At 44.4% G+C, this 20,152-nt stretch overlaps 1 protein-coding gene across 3 annotated transcripts; it reads left to right on the top strand.

The window, feature by feature from the left end:
• Window positions 1-499: 499 nt before the first annotated feature.
• cep192 (centrosomal protein 192) lies at window positions 500-20,106 on the top strand. Of its 3 annotated transcripts, none has more exons than XM_057044203.1 (52): window positions 500-713; window positions 1,240-1,466; window positions 1,735-1,830; window positions 2,023-2,180; window positions 2,260-2,339; window positions 2,440-2,584; window positions 2,658-2,767; window positions 2,848-2,937; window positions 3,033-3,188; window positions 3,282-3,432; window positions 3,536-3,753; window positions 3,836-3,958; window positions 4,447-4,563; window positions 4,667-4,916; window positions 4,994-5,137; window positions 5,232-5,296; window positions 5,445-5,663; window positions 5,778-5,916; window positions 5,995-6,077; window positions 6,167-6,460; window positions 6,578-7,355; window positions 7,438-7,555; window positions 7,718-7,874; window positions 8,015-8,699; window positions 8,808-8,966; window positions 9,277-9,425; window positions 9,651-9,881; window positions 10,000-10,125; window positions 10,364-10,504; window positions 10,859-10,922; window positions 11,004-11,143; window positions 11,303-11,395; window positions 11,695-11,813; window positions 12,688-12,885; window positions 13,342-13,432; window positions 13,646-13,825; window positions 14,078-14,338; window positions 14,432-14,553; window positions 15,094-15,203; window positions 15,336-15,495; window positions 15,616-15,706; window positions 15,809-15,887; window positions 15,978-16,101; window positions 16,185-16,290; window positions 16,357-16,576; window positions 16,687-16,763; window positions 16,952-17,047; window positions 17,131-17,250; window positions 17,623-17,735; window positions 18,195-18,321; window positions 18,507-18,565; window positions 19,096-20,106. In XM_057044203.1, the coding sequence occupies exons 2-52, from the start codon at window positions 1,294-1,296 to the stop codon at window positions 19,226-19,228; spliced, it is 8,238 nt and encodes a 2,745-aa protein (XP_056900183.1). In that variant the 5' UTR covers window positions 500-713; window positions 1,240-1,293; the 3' UTR covers window positions 19,229-20,106. The 3 variants fall into 3 exon arrangements, with proteins under 3 accessions (XP_056900183.1, XP_056900182.1, XP_056900184.1); XM_057044202.1 differs by having other exon boundaries at window positions 2,278-2,339; window positions 7,979-8,699; XM_057044204.1 differs by having other exon boundaries at window positions 2,278-2,339.
• Window positions 20,107-20,152: the final 46 nt, after the last annotated feature.

Here is a 20,152-nt window from a genome sequence, read left to right on the forward strand (position 1 = left end):
AGAGTGCTTTTTTGTTTTAGCCTCATGAAGCGCGTATCAGAGGTGACCCAGTGGGGGATCATTTCAACTTGTATTGACAAAGAGGCTAAAGTTTCATTTCATGGCTCACCCTGGAATGTCGGTGATGGCAGCTGTCTGCTTACCAAAGCATCTTTGCAGCTGCTCGGCAGAACACATGAGATAGCAACCTCCCCACGTCCAGTAGCTGTCATATTGGACACATTTGGTCTGGAAACTGAATCATACGTCATTATGTTGCATAGGTTTAATATACAACTATTGTGACGCTTGACGTTGAAATGGCATGACGATACTGCTAAGAAGAAACCTACGTTGTTGAAGTCATATCTTTAGGACAAACACCTGATTGTTAAAATGTATGTATGTGTGTGATATCGTATCCAAAAAAACAGTCGTGTTGATTGACGTGAAGCCCGTCCTACCATAAATGTCAATTTCCTCTCTTTCAACTTTATTGCCCAATCAAAGTGCTCAAATTCGGGCAAGTCCCGCCCACAAAACATGACACTTACGCGGGCTTCCTGTGGCTTCTGGGCGCTGGGTCGTCACCATAACTAAACTTATATTTCTGCGATAATGACAAATTTAAGCATTGTGAAAGTTAGTTTTGGTACATAATCGCCTAACGCGTTTATTTAAAGACTGAACTCCAGCTGAGAAAGAACCGCGGCTCCCCTCCTGCAGTATTAAATGTGAGTTGAACTTAGCTTTACGTTGTTTTAATTGTCTTGCGAAAATGGAACTTAACTAAACTAAAAGAAAACGGTACCGCGTTGATTTATCTAACTTCTACACTCATCTACACTCTGCATGCTGCTCTAAAAATAATAGTTCTCAAACTTTTAAACATAGAGAAATGCAGTGAAGAATTTTCCGAGCACTGAGGTTCAAATTCAGTTGTTTTTAGCATGTAGCTAGCCTAAAAAGTTGGCTTCACCACAGCTATCGTGGATAAATAACTTTGGATTTCCGGTACCGTTTTTATATCAACTTATTCTATTGGAAGGATGGATGTGAATAAAACAGGTCCAAATAAATTCGATATAGAGCGTTTTAGGTCTATTCAACCAATACCTGCCTTCGGTATGAATGTTTAAAGGGGCTTGTTGCTTCTGCAACATTCAGATATATCAATATTTGCCCCAAACTGTAAAGTATGAAAAATGCATTTGTAAAATGACGCCACCAGCGAATTTATGTCACCTATTTAACCCCCAGGCGTTGCAGATGGTCATCCGATGAACACTTGGCCGACTATCTCCAGTGAAAATCATGGCAGACAGCTTCTACAAGCTGGAAGACGAAGCCTTTCCCAGTTTTCTTTCCAAATCTCTGGACAGCACCAGTGGCCGAGCCACGCTGGGGAATGTGACATTGGGTTCAGGCCCAGGACTTCCAGTGGCAGCTTCTACTGTGGCTAAAATTAAACCTGCATCTGAAAACAGGTGGGGGTCAGGCTGTGGCTGCTGCTGACAGATGTGACTTGTTGAAACCTTTACAGAGTCCCCAAACTTCACAAGCAGCTGGTTTGTTGTTGATTTGCTATTTATTAGCTATTAAATGCAGCTGCAATGTGAATTTGGGATGTCTAAGAGCCAATATTGAATGCAAGACATCAAATCTACCATATGTAGATGGTAATTTTCATCTGATAAATATAGCTTGTTGCTCCTATAGACTTGTTTGACTGTGTTTTGTGTTTTTGTTTCACAGGGGAGACGCTGTTGAAGCATCATATCTAGAAGGCAGAGATGTGAGCTTACAGTCACCTGAACAACCCAATTTTGCTCTGAGCTTGAAGGATGACTTGTGAGTATATGTTGATGTGTAGTTTACAGTGTTGAACGTATTGGACCATTTGACAGTCAAAGACAAAAGGACTTTATTTAAAGTTGATCGTTGCTTTATCTTTTTGCAACATTATATTGATATTGTGCAGTTGGAGATTCATATTTCATTTTACCCAGTCATCCTTTCCATTAATGCTCACCTGTACTACAGGGACACTGCGGATAACTTCATTGCAGCCCACCGTCTTTCAGACATGCTTGTGAAGATCAATCTGGATGAGAGTGCCTCCAGAAACCAGGGCTCCACTGTGGAGCCTCCTCCCACACAGATGCGCTCAGTCCGTGGCCGTCCCTCAGAACTTGGAATGGGTAAAAATTCATTCTTATATGTGCTTTTTTAAGTCATGACATTAGAATGACACTTGAATATTTTATGCACTCCATTTAGTTTTTTCTCCTTTCACAGAGTTGTCTTCAGGCCTTCTCACTTTTGCTCAATTTGGCCATAGAAACAACGTGGATGCAAAAGTGTGTACGGTTCTTTTTCTGTATTGTATTAATCATTCCACTTGAATTGTATTAAGTTGCTGATTAAATGTTTTAAATGATATCCACCTTTTTGGTGCAGTCCACGCAGGCTCAGGCTTTACTTGCTGAGGAGGACCCTATCCATAGTGATGAAGTGGACAGTGACCGTTTCAGCGGCAGTAACTCAAGCTTTCTGGCAAATGAGAAGCTCATGTCTATGGACAGCATGAACAGTGATATTACAGGTATCCTTTTTCTCCTCTTTAGAGTATTCAATCATGCTCAATGGCTTGTCAGACAATATAAATTGTTTTCCAGATGATGATTCCCAAGACATGCCTGATGATGAGATGCAGCTGTACTTCAATAAGCTGGTGCCTCCTGTCATGCAGAGAGGCAGAGTGGAGGGCCAGGAGATTCCTGCCACAGTAAGACTGCCCTTTAATTTAGAAAACCTACATGACCTTTGCTTTCTTATCAGCATTGTTCAACCTCTTTTTGTTCATAGGGGTTGCTGAGTGCTGCTGATGACCTGCCAAAAGCAAGTTCTACAGAACCAGAACACTACAGAGACCAATTCTTTGATGATTACAATAAGGTTAGCACTTGGGAGTTCCTCTTCAGACTGTGACTCTCTAGAATTTCCCGAGTGGTAATTTGTTGTTTTCTTCCTGCACATTGTCTACATGTCAGCTTCATGACGACTTCCAGATGCCTGATGTTCGGCTTGCTGCAACTGGGATGGATTCCTGTCCAGCTAGTGATGAAGACACTGAAGATGAGTTGGAGTCCGCCAGGACTAGCAATGCTGTCAGATCACATCTGCTGCCCAGCACCTCCAGACAGCTGGTTAGAAATGAGAACACCCACCCACCAGATCCACAACTCATCACCGCTCTGTATCCAGTATTTAAAAGCTCACTTTCTGGTGTGGTTTTACAGGTGGGTGAGAGTAATCGTCCTAGTTTCAGGCCAGGCTTAGAGGGGGGCAGTTCTGATGATGAAGATTCCACTGGTCGTGGGGGTCACTTCCTCTCTGGGATCGAGCACAGACGTTCTGCTGAGGGGCAAGTGATCAGCTCACCTCTAACAGGTAGAGTAAAAAACTTTATCCCATACAGTGCACATTTATTGTCTTTTTCTTTTTCATTTGTTCATTAATATTTTGTGTTTTTCTGGTCTCTGTCTAACTGCAGGTGATGGAGGGGGTGGAGATGGGAGCAGTGGAAGTGAGGACAGTGGAAACGATGGGGGAGTTTCAACCATTCCTCTCCCATCCGCCAATGTCCAGACAACTTATGACGTTCTGCGTGGTTTAGGGATTGTGGGCAGCAGCGCTGCTGCTGCTGCTGATAACAGTAATGCAAGTCATCTCTCTGGACATGGACGGAACATGTTCTCTCTGCTCACTGAGGTGGGAGTGAAACAAAAAGTCCATCAGGGAATTGTTGTTGCCCATAGAATTTACTTTAGTATGTTTACGTTATTTTCCTCAGATTGGTGACCGTGTGGGTCCTGTAGGAACAGGAGAGACCAATGCTACTTCCAGTACAGCAGGGGTTGCACAACGACTTTCTCCTGTCAACTGGAGCATGGTTCTGAACCGCCAGGAAGCACTGGTGAGACTAGCTGCTAAACCAGTCCTTGCATTCTGTGGGCGTCAATGTTGCTCAGTTGATTTTGGTAAAATGTCAAATGACAGATTTGTATCTTGCATATTTATCTCTTTTTCTGTTGGCCAACAGTTGCACTCTGTAACCCACTGATATTATCTGCCATTGTGCGATATGAATCTTTTGAAAAGATACTCAACTGTCACAGCTGCTAAACACGCCAAAACTGTTTCCAGCTGGGAAAACAAAAAAACCTGGCTTTGCGAACCAGGCTTGTTTAATTTTGGAATTATATTACATACTTAATGGATATTAATTATCTTTAAATTAAAAGGTCTAACTTGTAATTACCATTGTGACATTAGCGTAATGAGTTTTGTGTAGTTACAGGGTGGTTAGTTGCTGACCCTGTTAGTTCATAATATTCTCCAGTAAACTTGAGCTGTGGATAAAATGAGAAGGTTGTATTGATGCGGGTGTGATTTGAATGTCAGGATGCCATGGAAAGTACAGAGTCTGGACCCACTGCTGAACATCTGCTAGACACTGTTTATCTGAGAAGAAGCCAGAACTCCTTGAACCCTGCTGCTTCCCTCCTTCAAGGTACACAGGTGAGTTTCCACTGTGCCCCAGCTCAAAATATGACTTATGACACACTTAAAAATAAAACTGTAAGAGAGACACCTTAAATAATGTTATTGTCTTTAACTGCAGGATCTGGCAGAATGCAGTGAGGAGGTTGAAGATGATGATGATGAAATAGATGAACCTGATGGTGCCAGGCCCTTCTTAGGGTTAAGAGGCGGGCCTTGTGGTGATGTGACTGGTGCAGAGGCTTCTGGTAACACCAGTGAGGATGACAACAAGGTTCTGTCCACCTCCTTGGAAGCCAAATATTTCTCCCATAGCTTCCACCAGGAACCAGAAGATTCAGACGATGGGTGGAAAATGGAATTTCAACAAGGTTGGCTGGATCTCTGAGGTTTATATCCACAAATTAACTGGTGGTTGTGAGGTTTTTATCAGCATGTCTTTTTGCAGGTGCTTCTCAAAATGTTGTGTACCAGAATGAAGATGGGGAGTGGGTCACCGATCTGGCTTATTATTCTTCCTTTGAAAAAGAGGTTGATGGCAATGTGCCAGAGGATATCAGCCAGTTTCAGACTGAGAACTTTGTCTCTTCTAGTATGTACTCAGTTTTACGCTATCAAATGCTGAAGCCTCTTCTATCATGGTGTGCTGTGAATAAATGACTATGGTACATTTTTGTCCTTTGTAGATGATGCTATGAAGAAGATACTTAAGGATCAAGAAGAATTTGAGAAAGAGCATCAATTTATGCAGGTCTGGGTCTAAGTGATTCTTCCAGATTTCAGTAAATATATGTAAAAATCAAAGGCATTCAAAGTAATCCTTAAGTAAGTCTAATTGTGAAGTTTTGGGCTGTACTGTTGTCAGAGTTCCATTTTTCTGTGTTTTGCTGTTTTCAAAGGAAGAGAAGATTGAGGCTGCCAACAGCAGCAGCACATTTAACAGTGACTCATCCTGGAAGATCCCCAATGGCAGCCACGTCCTGATGAGGACCTCTCAGGTCTCCTCCGAGTTTGAGGATGGGCACCACAGCTACCTTCGACTGTCTTTAGGGCACTTTTTTGAACAGCGTTCTGAAGCCCTGGGCTGTCTGGGTAGCAACGATGACGTGGTTAAACGGGTAAGACCATTTTTTTTTCTTGTTGCATTTTAATTTGAATCCAGTTGTAATTCCTCATCTCTTGTCTCAGCATGTATTACATTAAGTGTTATTGTTTGTTTGTTTTTTCTCTAGCCTTCATTTGGCTACATCATCACATCTCCTGAGAAGAGGGAACCGTTTGCATTAATTTCCCCCTCAGACCTCTCGGCTACAGCCGGTCCTCACAATGACACCATTATACTTGGTGAAGCGGACAAAACTCTCAACCCAGGTGTGCTCACAGTATTATTGTTTAATATGTATGTTTTCTTTAGAGTGTTTACATTGATTTGTCTTTCTATTTTTGCAGAGGACTTGGACAAAACTCTTGAAGCACCACCTGAAAGGGTATCACCTAAAGGTGACCCTAATCCTGAACCACACAAACGGGAGGTACAGTCGTCTTTTACATCGTTAAACATCAAAAATGAACCTTTCACAGCTGCCTGGCTCTTCAATATAAAATTCATTTCTCCATTCAGGAACATGCAGGGAGAGCAGCACTGCCTGACGTTATCGAGGGCTCCGAGTCTGGGTCAACCTTGGCTAACCAAAGCTGTGTGTCCCCTGACAACAACAGCCAGCTGATGCTGAGTATCAGCACCATTGCTTCAGCTATTGCTGATGCTTCTATCAGCACCGACCCCTCTGAACTGGCTGCCATGATAATGGAGCTGTCCAAGAGGGGCAGGAAGAGGAGTCAACCTCTGCAGGAAGGACTCAAATCTAAAGGACCTGCTGTCAAGTTCGCTGAGGAACCACAATCACATGAACAGGCAAGAACTTTTTTCACTCCCATATACTATTGTAATGACATTTGAGAGTTTTTGTCACAAAGTGTAGTTGAATGATTGAATGGTGAGTTCTGAAGCAAAATGTTATCCTCTTCCTAGGTCCATGGGCCACATCAGAGTGCCTTGTTGGATACACTACAGAGCAGCCAGTTTGTTGGAGAGCAGAGCATCTTTGACATGGACAAGTACTTGAAAAAGACTGATGTGTCAGCCACCACTGAGGTCTCTTTTGCACATACTACTTTTGACCTGACTGCCTGGGCAGAAAACCTCAGCACATCTCAGAGAGAACATTCGGGCATGGCCTCGGGAAAACGAGAGACTCAACCGGAGCCAATAAGTACAAATATGGAGGAAATGACATCAAACACTAAATTACCTTCAGTTTCTTCTTTAAAATCCTCATCCTCAGGCCTCAAGTGTGACTCCAAAAGAAGCTCAATTCCAGTGTCATCTGCCAGAAAGTCTGTGGGTTCGGAGCAATCGTCTACATTTAATCCTTGGGCAGACAAACTGGGGTCTTTTTCTGCTTCTCCCAATTCTTCCTCCAGAACACAAACATCACATGGAATCAAGCAACGAGAAAAGCTACACACATCAAGCTCAAATAGGCATTCTCTGGAAGCACAAAAACATGATCCCAGCTCCTTCAGCTTACCGATAACATCACCAGACATGAAAAAAGGACAGACGGCTCTGTCTTGCACATCTCCTCTGGCACACGGTTTAAGGAGTCCAGGCCAACAGCAGCAGGACAGACAGAACAGTTCTCCTGAAAAGAAACCACTTGTCAGAACTGTAAGTGCACCTCCACTGCATTCTAGTTCTGGAGAGAAGCACTTTGGCATCTCCCAGCCTGCAAAAAGCCAAGCAGTTGGTGAGTAGAATCCAGAAAAATGGCTTCTCATTGAAGGAAAATTTTCATTAGAATATTATAACACATTTATATATTTCTTTAGAGGTGAAACAGGGTTTTTCAGAGCCCATCGTGGAAATGACACAATGCAACTTCAGACCATCAACCTCTCCACTTACTCACTCCTCTCCAAGTCAGACCACTCTTCCTAGTGCTGATAGGTATTGTTTATTTCTCTAGATCATTAATAGAAGTAAACATTATTAAGATGGAATTTGGTGGATGACAATTACATTCAGAGCACTTTGAAATAGAACATCACATTTAAGTGTGTGCATTTGTCAATGTGAAATGGGTAATTTGTTTTGGTCTTGTTTTCCCAGTGTGGTGTCCCCAGTAGCTTCAAGACAGTGTGTGCCAGACAAACATCCTGGTGTTGACCTCTCTCCACAGTCTATATGCTCCAGCCCCGGTCTCAGCAGGCTGACTTACATCTCGATGAATGAAGGCACCGGCATGTCTATGTCTGAGCAGCAAAAGGTATCCAGCATTAACAAACCTGTACAGTTTCTCAATTCTGTTGGGAACACAGCTGACCAAACCTTCTCTCTGACACTGTCTGATGTGTGCTTGTATTTTAACAGTGTCTAGTAGCCAATTATCATGCTGGTTTTCCACAGAATAACTCCAGTATGGCACTGAGCACCACTATCATCAGATTCAGTCCAACTCCACCTGTAGAACCAGATTCACAGTCCAACCTGGACTTGATTCAGACCAAAGGTCTGAATCAGGTGCCACCACAGCATTCTAAAAGCTTGGACCCACTACCAGCACATCACTGCAAAAGTCCAGATCCCCCACAAACTGGCTCTGCTCTGAGCTGTGTTCGCAGTCAGAGTGAATGCAACTTCCACTGCCCTCCAGACCGAACTGATGATGGTTCAGCAGGTTGCAGAGCCCCTCAACACCTCTCTGACCCCAGTGGAAGACAGCTCACTAAAGTAGATTCTGGCTATTCCAGCAATCTGAACATTCAACATGCTAGCAGTTCTGCAGCACCTCAGCATTCTCAGCAGTGGGAACGACCCGGCTCAGTGTCTTCATCGGCCTATGTTGGTGGCCTTGGGATACCGGTGCCATCCTACTCAACAGAGGGACTTCACTATGTCCCCATCCCCAACTTTAAGGCTACAGGTTTGATTGACCTTCCACATCAAGGGGATATGCAGTCCCTTCTTGCCGCACGCTCCCTCTTCACCTCCCAGATAGCTCAGCAATATTTGGCACCAGAAGCTCCTTTACATCCTGGTGCTTACCATGCAGGAACATTAGGGACCGGGCTCTTCGCCCTGTCCTCAACAGGTATGTCTTTCCTCTTTACATTCATAACTCAAGGTTCTGTGCTGTTTAATGTTTGCTGAGCAGCAAAATATCAATTACAATTCATTCTCCTAACATGACTTTTTTAAGGCTTCCCCAGTGACCTTGCTGCAAAGCACATTCCACCCACATCAGGTCCTCTTGGGTTCTCTGGGTCTCATCACATCCCCAGACCTCATCAGAGCCAGCAGGATATAGGCCTGCTGGGAAAACCCTACCCTCAGTATGGCGTAGAGTCCCTGATGTCATGTAAGTTTGAGGGAAGGATGGATGAGGCATAGCTTTGATGTTTAAGCAAAACGAATCGACATGCATTTTAAAATGTACTGAAAAAGGCCCTGCCAGCACTGGTGGTGGCCCTGACATCAGTAGCTCCCAGCAAAGCTAATATTTCAGCACCAATAATGCATGGCAAAAATGTGTGAAATTACAGAGTGTTAAAATGTTAATTGTTGTAATCGTTACAGTCCTTTTAATGTCATTTGGTTTATACCTCTTCTCCTACATGGAGGGGCAGCATTTCCTTGAGCTACTATCCTCATTTCCCTGTCATCCGCAGGCCAAGTGGTGGTGCCAGAGGAGCTGCGCTTCCCTCATGCCTGCTGTGTCGGCATCGCCTCACAGACCTCTCTCAGTCTGTTCAATCCCTCTGAGAGATGGCAGCAAGTGTCAATCAGTGTCACCAGTCTGGCCATCAATGGGGAGAAGGTGAGAAGAATTCAGGACAGTGACTGATACACTAATTTGGTTTCAAAACATGTGTCAGAATGTAATGGAAATGAGTACTTCTACTGAAAACTAGAGGATTAGCTTGATTAGAATATACAAGAATCCCTGCATTATATATAAGAGAAGATTCGCAAGAAGCTGAGCTGAGCTTCCTACACTTTCGGATTATAAAGAGAACCTAAATTCAAAGCTCAATCCTTCCAGGTGGAAAGCTTGCCTTACCAGTGGCTTATGGTGAAGAATAAAACTATCATTGGGCCCAAGACCACAGAGGAACAGAAGGTGTTGTTCATCCCCCCACGTGCTGGTGTCTACCAGTGTGTCCTCAGTGTCTGCTCCTGGCCGGCGTCCGCTGAAACGGAAGTCGCTGCCAGGGCAAATATATTTGCTAAAAAGGTTGTGCTGGTTGGCATCGCAGAGAATCCTGCAATAGAGGTGCGGACCACTGCCTCACAAATCTCATCCGAATAATGTCTTTTAGAAGTTATCCAGTTCAAAGTCGTATTGATTTTTTTTTTTTTTTTTTTTTTTTTTTTTTTTTTTTTTTTTTTAGGTCGAAATAAGCAAATCCGGCTGTCTGGATTTTGGAGATCTTCCAGCAGGCAGTGCCAAATCCCTTCCACTCAAACTGGTCAACAGGACTTGCGCTACGGTGCCCATTCGGCTGGTCATCAGCGCAGTGAGTCAACAACACGTCTTTTTTTGAGGACACGTATCCATCACGAGGGTGTTGTGGTCACAGCTGGGTAGTTTTTGATACAATTTGAGGCTTAGAGCATGCCGTTTTAAAGCTAATTCACAGTTGGCATGGTACTTGAGTAGTCATCAACATGACGGCATATGCAGAGATGAAAAAGCACAACATTGACTGTAATAAACTAAATGAGAGGGTCACATTTTGTGTCTTATTTCCTCAGACTGCTACAGCATGGCGATGCTTCACCTTTTCAAAGCAGCCTGTCACCACGACATCTGAGCCAACACAGCAGGCCAGCCACATGGCAACAGTGTCCTCTCCCTCGGTGATCAACCATGTGATGCACGCCAGCTATGAAGAGGTTAGATTTGCCAACATTTCTCTGTGTGTTGCTGCCATTCATACAGTCATTTCTTGTCGTGTTTTGTTTCTCTGCAGCTTTCTGAAGTTATTGTACTGCTTTTACCCCCCCTTACACTGAAAATAATAAGGAAATAATTGGTTTGAGACTGTGAAGCAGGCATAACCTAAAAACCCTCCAGCAGCTCTGAAACTGCCTTTCCCAATCTGTAAAATATGTTCAAAAGAAATGAAACTTTTTTTTTTCCTTATGAAGAAATGTGATAGTTAATCCTGGTTTTGTAAAATAAATGCAGGAATCCAATCGGAATGCATTTGAAAGGAAATTTATCCTTCCACTAAAACTCTTTTTCAGACTGCGCAGAGCTTTATGGTGTGGGTTCACTTCAGGCCCCCTCTGAAGTACACAGCGTCGTCAGGTAATCAGCACAGATCGAGTGCAAACAAGAAAATATCAGGATACAGGAAAAGACCTATTCTGAGTAACTCTTGATTCACAGAAGAGCTTGGTTTGGCCGACGACTACAGCGCTCGGGTTGAGATTGAAGTGGACTCTCCTGGTCCGAGTCATGTAATTCAAAGCATTCCCCTCAAGGCTAGGTCTGGAACTGCAAGGGTCCATGCCCCAAAAGACCTCCAGGTATTAAGACACATTCAAAAGCACTCCACTTTGAGAAATACGTCTTCATCTACGCGGCATATATTCCCTTTAACAATAAGCTACCATCAAGCTTCCTTGAGGTTCTCTTCTTGGCCTTTGCACAGCTGGCAGTCAGATGCTTTTTGTGCTTCTGTCTAGACAATCAGCCTGGCGGCTCCACTGGGTAAGTCCAGTCAACAGGTGCTGCCATTAAAGAATGCAGGAAACATTGACGTGCAGCTGAAACTCAAGGTAATTCTGACCTTTCCGTTTTTATTAGCTCTGTGGTTTGGGCGAGTCACTGACATTTTGGGCTGAAAGTTTTCCCTCATGAAAATTTGCTGATATTTGAATCGGGTTTTACTTGTTTCCCTTTTTCCTCCTACTTCCTTTTTGTTTGTTCTCTCTGGGACTGATCCTTGTTCTCAGCTTTGAAAGATGTTTTTCATATGTATTTATGCTAGATGTGGTGGGGTTTTTTTCTTAGTTTTTCTCTTATATGTTCCATGTCATCCTGCAAGTCTTTAAATTCTCTTTCATTCCTGTTACAGCACGACGATGCTGAGGGCAGCTTCTCGGTGACACCTGATGAACTGCCACTGATGGTGGGAAAGGAACAGGCTATTATGATCTCCTTCAAACCACAGTGTAGCAGGAAATATCGTGAAAGGTACAGAAACCTCTAAATCAGAGTTTTTGTGTACCGACTCTGAATGGTACTAACATTTTTGTGGGGGTTTTTTTTGGCATGAGACTCCATGTTTATCTTCCGGTCGGTGTTTGAGGCATTTAATGTTTCTTCTGTCTCCTTAAACATGAATGGTGCGTGCATGTAACGGAAGTAAACGTGAACAACACTCTTCTGAGTCAGTTTATGCATCTTCAGTGATGTGGGGGAAAAGTCCCTGCATGGAACTGCTCAATAAAATGCCTGTGGATTATTTTTGGGTAAATTGATCATGGTTCCTGTGAGTTTTTCAAACCTGTAAACACCACAACTCAAGTGCATTTTAGTTCCATTATATTTGCAAAAAGAAAGGAAGAAATGCTTTACTAGCTCAACAACTCTGCAATTTACATAAAAATACTACAGTAAAATTAAAGATATGTAGGTTAATGGTGCAGCAGCCTGGCTCTTTATTGTCCAAATCTGGATATTCTGAACAGCTAATAAAGAGCATGATCGTTTTTTCTGGTTGATTAAATTTGACTCACCTGCTCACTGATTTTAGTTTTTCTTATGTATGTAATACTGAAGTATTATTTCAATCTAATCAAGGCTGCAATTAGAATTGGTGCAATTAGTGCAGCGACTGATTGGGTCTGTGGCTCCAATATAGTGGTAATACTTCTGATGGACATGCATAGTGTTCCTCACACAAGTTCATCTACAGAGAACTCAGAACTAACACAACCCATAATAAAACATGTATTCATGAAGAGACCCAACCAACGTTGGAGTTAATATATGTCAAACAGGAGCCAAAACGCATCACTTCAAGGTCTCGGCTCACTGTGTGTTTCCTGTCCTTGTCGTATTCCAGCCTTCTCACCATCTTGGTGCTGCCATCAGGTCCTCAGTACGAGGTAACCCTGAGAGGAGAAGTTGTCTCAGAGGACTCTGGGAAACCTGCCATTCCATCTGCTGCTCTTTTTGGTCCCGGTGTGGCCAGTGACGTTCCACCAATTCTCTCTAATAAGCAGTTTGTAGCATGGGGAGGCGTCACTCTGGGCAGAGCTGTGTAAGCAACTTTCAGCTTCTGTCATTTCACTGTTATTTGATAAGAGGAACAAATTGTTTGATTGATATCAGTTATTCAGCAGAAAATAATGATTTAAAAAATGTGAAAGCCCAGCGGTCCTTATTATTCTATTAAGATTTTGTAATGTTATTCATGAGAAGGGGCAGTGGGCATCTACAGGGAGTTTTGTTACTCAGAAGCTATTTCAAGTGTAGAATTGGTATCGTGTAGAATTTATTTACACTCACTGAAGATGACAGTACAGATGACAGTAAGAAAGCTGAACCCCCCTGAAGATTTGGCTAAATTCATTTAACTTGAATCAGGATTGGATCTTGGTTATTTTACATAATTTAGGGCATTTAGATAATGAGCATCAATCTTTTTAAGTACACGGTGAATTGACACACCGGCATGCATGCAATTATCTCAGAAACGGTCTCCATTGTTCTCTAGTCAACAGAAACTGGTCCTCAGGAACAACTCGACCAGCACCGCACAGCAGCTGCGGCTGCTTATTCGTGGTCAAGACCAGGACTGTTTTCAGGCAGGTGTTTGCATATTGGAACCACCCTGCATCACACAAATACATCAAGTTAAACCCAGACAAACGAAGTAAATGTATAATGTGGCATTTAAAATGCATCCCTCGGCCATTATAGAACTTTGCATCTTGGGTGTTTGTTTGGTGTCGTTTGCATATTGCTCGTATTGTAAATGAAATTATGGAAAATGTACTCTCTATATATTTCTCCTTTAGCTTCAAAGTATGTTCAGCCCCGAAGAGCGTCTGACTCGACACGGCGAGCTGTCAATTCGTCCTAAAGAGGACGTGACCGTCCACCTACTCTTCGCACCGACCAGGATTGCGTGCATGTTGGCGAAGCTTGAAATAAAGCAGTCTGGAGTCCGACCTTCACAGCCTGGCGTCAAGTTTAGTGTGAGGATGTGCTTGAGTTCATCTAATTTTTTCTCCTTGCCATATTTTCTTTGCAGTGCCAGAAACAGAAGAATTTTTTCTTTGCAAATCACAGATGACATTAAATAAGCGTATATTTACCGGTAATTAGATGTGTAAATATAAAATGGATTGCTTGTGCTAAGACCATTAAAGTTGATACTGTATTAAGAAAAAAAAGATCTGCAATGTTGGAGAGACTCGGTAATGATGAAACATGGTTTCTGCCTTCAGATTCCTCTGTCAGGCTATGGTGGGACCAGCAACATTATTCTGGAAGACCAGAGGAAACAGGGGGATGGTTACGTAGCAATAATGAGCAGTATCTCTGTGGGACATGTCAGCAAAGTTTGTCTGTGTGTGAGGAATACTGGCTCCAGAGCAGCTTTTATCAAAGCCATGGCCTTCTCTGATGTTCAGACACGATCCATCATGGAACCATCTGTCATCAGCATCGCCCCATCGCAATTTGTGCTGAAGGAAAGGACACAGGAGGTAGGAACGGACACAGGCGGTCGGAGAGAAGGGCTCAGCCCATGTCAATTGAAAGAATGAACGTTTACGTGTAATAATATTGAGTGGTTTCAGGTTATCACTGTGCTGATGAAGTCCACCCAAAGAGAACAGAACCTTTGTCAGGCTGCCAGTGCTCTGCTGGCCACTGTCTACCTGTTCTGTGGTGATGAGGTCTCCAGGCAGCAGTACAAAAGGTGACATGGCTCTTAAGCTTTATGCTGTTAGTTATGTTTTTTTACTTGGTACTAATTCCTTTATCTGCTAATTCAATGAAATCTTTTCTTTGGAAAACTTTGCATCAAACCTCTGTAGCGCAGAGAAAAAAAATCAATCAAATCAATTCCTATAATCAAATCAAAATTTGATTATAGGAAAGGACCGCACTGCACGATGGACGTGTAAATTAAATTCCCTGCTATGTCAAGTGCTTCAATTTCCGAACAAAGCCTGCGTGTGCGTGTAATGTGATTTTACAAATGCATACATTAGTGCAAATGATACCTTGGATCTGAAGCCGCTAACAGTAATTCCTTTAGTTTCGTATTTCTAGAGCAAAATCCAAGGGTGGATTGTTCGGCTTTATTGGTCTGTAAGCAATATTTGTGATGCTACGTTTGATTCATGTGCCAGTCTCATAAACACCAATCATTAGAAGTGCTGATGTTTTTTAGATCCAATTTTCCAGGAAGGCTGTTTTGATGTCCCCTCGGTTTGTTTGTGTTTTTCCTTTTCAGGCTGCTGCAGAATAAACCAGAGGCAGCACAGAAGGCTCTGTCTGACAACAGCCTGCTGAAGAACATCGAATTTAATGAGAAGTTCCTGGGAGAAGAACATATTGCAGAAAGTGAGGTTTTCTGAAAATAATCACCAGCAAATCCCCCTAAACACAAGTGGGAATTACCAGTTAAGTTTGTGTGTGTGGGATGAAACAAAACTGTTTTAAAATGTCTCCAAATTATTATTTTTTTCCCCGTAGCCTTCGATCTTCCCCAGAGGCCCAATGAAGCTCATATCTTCTATGGAAACATGAGTAAGATTGTGGTGTCGTTGCTGGGAAGTGCAAAAAGCGCATGTGAGCAGGACGAGCACGCCGTGGCCCTGCTGCCCTCTGCCAGACGCAGCTCACAGACTGATGGGTACTGAGTCTTACTTGCTATAATGTAGCGTGCAGCAGCTGCACTGACCCACACATGAATGTAGAGATGCCCTTTTGCTGGTGCAGACAATCAATAGTGGGATTTTTATTTAATCTCCAGCGATGTACCAAATGAAAATGTGAGTCTGGATGTGCTGCCAGTGAAAGGTCCCCAAGGCCCAGCTCTCAGAGTGACGGAGCCCTCGATGAAGGTACCGTAGGTTCCATTTAAGGACTTGAAAAATTTGAAAGGAGCCTTTCACAGCATTTAACGTGAACGAGTAAATCCTGGCCCAACGCTCCTCCCCCTTCAGTCCACAGGTGAGTTACGCAGAGAGTCCGAGTCCTGGACCGTCCACCCTGAGCAGCTTGTCATGGCAGCTCCGACTGTGGGTGAGTGGAAGAAAAAGAGCGTCATGTCTGAATCAGAGAGGAGACTAATGTGTAACAAGCAGTGAAGCTCTTGTGTTGTGTGTTTTTCAGCTGGTGCAACCACGACCAGTCAGGCCCAGATTTGGAACAACACCTCCAGAGAGTTGAGCTTTGACTTGTCGTGGCCCGCTCACTACCTCACCATCACCCCACAGCACGGAGTCATCGACCCACAGTCAGTACATGATGGACTGTTGACTCACATCTGTTTCACAAGCATAATGGCTTTTTTTTAAATGAGCTTTTGTATATTCAAAGGCGCAATCTGCAGATTTTGGTCAGCCCCAACCCTGCATTGGCTTCCAAGTCTGCCCTGCTGCCATGGAGCGGACAGATTTATGTCCAGTGTGATGGTCAACAGAAGGTAGACACACTGGTCCGTCAGAAAATATCCATTGTGCTGCGGGAATATAACGCTGTGTGACTTCAGTTCATAAAGGTCCAGATTCGTCCAGATCTGGCTCTGGATGTGTCGTCTGCTCCTGCAAACACAAGCCTCTCAGCTCTGCCTCCTCAGGCTGCCACCCCAGTGCTACCAGTGAGCAGGCTCATTACCACCAACCCAGTGCCCCCACAGTCGCCTTCAGCCCTGGTTGAGATCAACAGCAAGACCATCGTCTTCCCTGCTACATACTCTGGTGAAATGTCAGGTAGAACCAAACCGCCCAGAGGACAAATCTGGACTCTGTTCACTTTGGTTTAAATGTCCTCCAGAATGTGGTGTAGGCTACCTGGATACACTGTTCTTTCCTTTGATCAGAGGCCCAGCTGAAGGTGCAGAATGGAGAAGTGCAAGTGAGGTGGTACTTGTCATCATTCGCTCCTCCTTATGTAAAGGTGCTCATTTTCTTCCTTTTGTTTTGTTTGCTGCTTTGATTTATTTTGTTTCATCTCCCAGCATAAAGCTCCCCATCATTCCCCTGAGGTTCTCACTTAAATCTGTGGCTCCGTGCTCCTTTTATTTAACCCTGTTCTTGGTCATCTTGACATAGACGACTTGGATACAGCTTTTCTCTCTCTCTCAGGGGGTTGATAACACCGGAGATGTTTATCGGGCCACGTACACGGCTTTCAGGTGTTCCAGTGTGTCAGGGACTCTGGGAGCTCGCGAGAAAATGCAGGTAGGTCATTAATGTCCTCCGAGGCTGGTTTTGTTTTATCTGTGACTGGCGTTCTAGCTCTTATCTTGTTCATGTCCTGCCAGGTGCCAATTACCTTCTTGCCCAGAGACAGAGGAGACTACGCCCAGTTCTGGGATCTGGAGTGCCACCCTGTGTCTGAGCCACAACGGAAAACTAGAGTTCGCTTCCAGCTGTGCGGCACAGTGAGGATTCCTTTATTGCCCCTCTTGAAAGCAGTTGGCAGTTGCATTCATTGTGTTTTTCAGAAGACACCAAAACACAACTAAACCTGAGAAAAATCAACCCATGGTCCTCTTGCGTGCGTGCGTGCATGTGTGTGTGTCCTCAGACGTGTTCTTAAAGTGAAGTGTGGAATCCTTCAGTGCTGTTAAAGGCTTACCCCTGACTTTAGTTTGTAAAACATCGATTTAGATAAGTACACTCTGGTTTGAAGGAGATCTTTGCCATTCTTTTACTCATATGTAGATGATTTTACTTTTTTATTTATTACCATTATCACCAAAGGTTTCCTAAAGAGCTTGTGTGTGTGTGTGTGTGTGTGTTTGTGTGTGAAGGGAATGAAGTCAGGACTGCTGGAAGGACCGCAGGAAGGTGACTGTTCTCTGGTCAGGACAGAGGCCGCAGTCAAGACCAGGAGGAGGGCAGACACATCAGGAGGAAAAATCAGGTAACAGCTGCTTGGGAAAAACACTTCCTGTCAGGATGATTTTTTTTTTTTTTTTTTACTTTATGAATATAGATGGAAGGAGGAAAAAACTGAGTCCGTGTCGGCTTTACAGGCTGTTCTCGTATTCATGAAGTAAAATCGCTTTCCTCTCCAGCCGGGGGTCAACATTTTAGCACTTAAACGCCTGCCAATAGGTGTGCCCGTACCTGCCTGCTGCAGCCCGGCAGATAAGCACCAGTGGAGATAAATCCACTTTTTAATCCCTAGAAATTGGGAGTAAACTGAAAGCCATTTCAGCACAGAGGTGAATCTGATGGGAGTTGAACTCCCTCCAGAAGGTCCAGCCGATGCCTCCCTGCTCTGTAACTGTCCTACGCTGATGTTTAAAGAGTCTTCTCAGAAATTAGGCGACGGCGACCGTCTGCCTTCACGCTTCCTGTCCTGCTTTATCGTTTCCAGCCAGGAGGAGGCTGTAAGGAGGGGGGTGTATTCTCCACAGGATCACTACACCTTCCCGGCCACACGCGTAGGGACCTCCAGCGCGCTGAAGGTCAACATCCGCAACAACTCGTCGGACATGCACGAGGTGAGGGGCAGCGGCACACGTGCATACTTAGCCTAAACTTTGTTGGTCCATACTGTCCCTAATAATTGCACGGGTGCTTGGATCGACTGGTACTGAAGATAAATGTGGCGGCGGCCTCTAACAGATGCTGCTGTGCTCTTGCATGGATTGATATTTGATGTGTGGCTTCTCTAATTGACTTGCAGTTGACATTTGTAAAGCCTAGGGAGCCCTTCCACGTCAAGCATTCCAAATATTCCCTCAGGTGAGTCCAACGGTCGTTATCCCTCACAAACTCTCCCGTCTCTTCTCTTAACGGTGGCACGTCTAAACTGGCGTTTAAACTTTTTAATTAACCGGGCATCGTTTAATGTTCCACCTCCCTCCGTGGGCGCAGGATTATTTTCCTGTTGCTAACGCTCGCTATGGGAGGTCCTGTCTGGGGGATGATGATACCGTATCCAGCACGGACCGAAGATCTAGCGAGGGGTTGCCGGGCAACGGGAAACCAGCTGTGTTCAGAATAAAAACAACATGGCTCCTTTCAAATCATTGAATTGGAGAACACAAAAGGAATTATACTCGCTGACGTTGACGTGTTGCAGCAACCAGAACTTGACCCAGTTCTGCCACTGGTGTTTTGTGTCCATTTCCAGCCTCCGTGCACCGTGTCACTCCTGCGAGTCCTCCTTTCCACCACCTTCACTCTCAACACGCTGCCCCGTGCAGCGTTATCTGCCATGAGATGTCTGCAGATGCACGTTGGCTGACTTTGTTTCCTTTCCCGTTGGTCAGATCGCAGCACTATCTGAAGCTGCCCGTCCAGTTCAAGCCCAGCACCGCAGGCACGCACGTGGGCTGGCTGCTCATCCAGTCCCAAACAAGCGGAAACCTCGTTATTCACCTGAGTGGTGAGGCGCTGCCTTGACCTGAGTCCTCTGACCTCGTGGCGGTGAAGAAGCGGCGCTGCGGACTGGTCGCGGCTCAGGTGTGCTCTGCTGGCCCATTACGGATGATCCTGCCTGAACCAAATGATTTGGCGTGCCCGGCACCCGGTTGACTTTGGGGGCTAATTGTTTTTGTCACGTCGACGTGGCTCGCGTCACAAGGCAGCTCTGTTGTCGCGCCTGTCGGATTTAAATGGGGCTGTTGCTTTGTGGATTGTTCTGCTAAAATGGCCACATGCTTGGAAATGGAGGGGGTGTTTTTATCGGATTCGGTTTTGTCTATTTCCTGAAGCCTTTCTGTGGAAGCGGCTCCCGATGACGCAGAGCCCACCTGCACAGTCGCCTCCGTGGGACGACTTCCCTTCCACCACCGAACACGAATGCCCATCCATACAGAAGCAGTTAATTCAGTCCTAATCGGGGCTGCTCACATGGCTAATGATTGTTATTACATGCTAAAAGACTTTCCTCTGCTGAGTTGTTTTTTGTTTTTTTTATTTTCCCAGTACGGCAGCTCTCCTGGCCTGCTCGGTCTGGTTACCATGGCGAAACCGCGTTAACCCCCGCGCGATTTGCAGAGAATGTGCTTTCCGTTTCCTCCTGTAGCTCTGGGGCGAACGGCCAAAAGTGTAACAGACTTCCATTTTGGAAGTGGAGCGGCAGGAGGAAATGTCAGCTCCATGGAAGTGTGAGCAACACCATTGTTGGATCACACTCCAAGGAAAAGTTCGTCGTTGGCACATCTCTGCTCTGACAGCAATGACACGTTCAACATTTTGCACAATTGAATGATACATAATGTAATATATATATATATAGTTGTATGTGTGTCTTTTTAAATAAAGTTGTGATAAATAGATTGGGTTTCTGTATTTACTTTGTTCTTTGGTGTCCTTCTCACGTGA

This window comes from Takifugu flavidus, chromosome 10 (genome assembly GCF_003711565.1).
Source record: "Takifugu flavidus isolate HTHZ2018 chromosome 10, ASM371156v2, whole genome shotgun sequence".
NCBI classification, from domain to species: Eukaryota; Metazoa; Chordata; class Actinopteri; order Tetraodontiformes; family Tetraodontidae; genus Takifugu; species Takifugu flavidus.

What these genes read in the sequence shown, in the direction of transcription:
- cep192 (XM_057044202.1), top strand. Translation starts at nt 1,294, where the DNA reads ATGGCAGACAGCTTCTACAAGCTGGAAGACGAAGCCTTTCCCAGTTTT. An exon ending in ACTCTTCCTAGTGCTGATAG is followed by an intron (nt 7,556 to 7,717) that starts GTATTGTTTATT and finishes TTGTTTTCCCAG; the next exon opens with TGTGGTGTCCCCAGTAGCTT. An exon ending in TCGCTCCTCCTTATGTAAAG is followed by an intron (nt 16,764 to 16,951) that starts GTGCTCATTTTC and finishes TCTCTCTCTCAG; the next exon opens with GGGGTTGATAACACCGGAGA.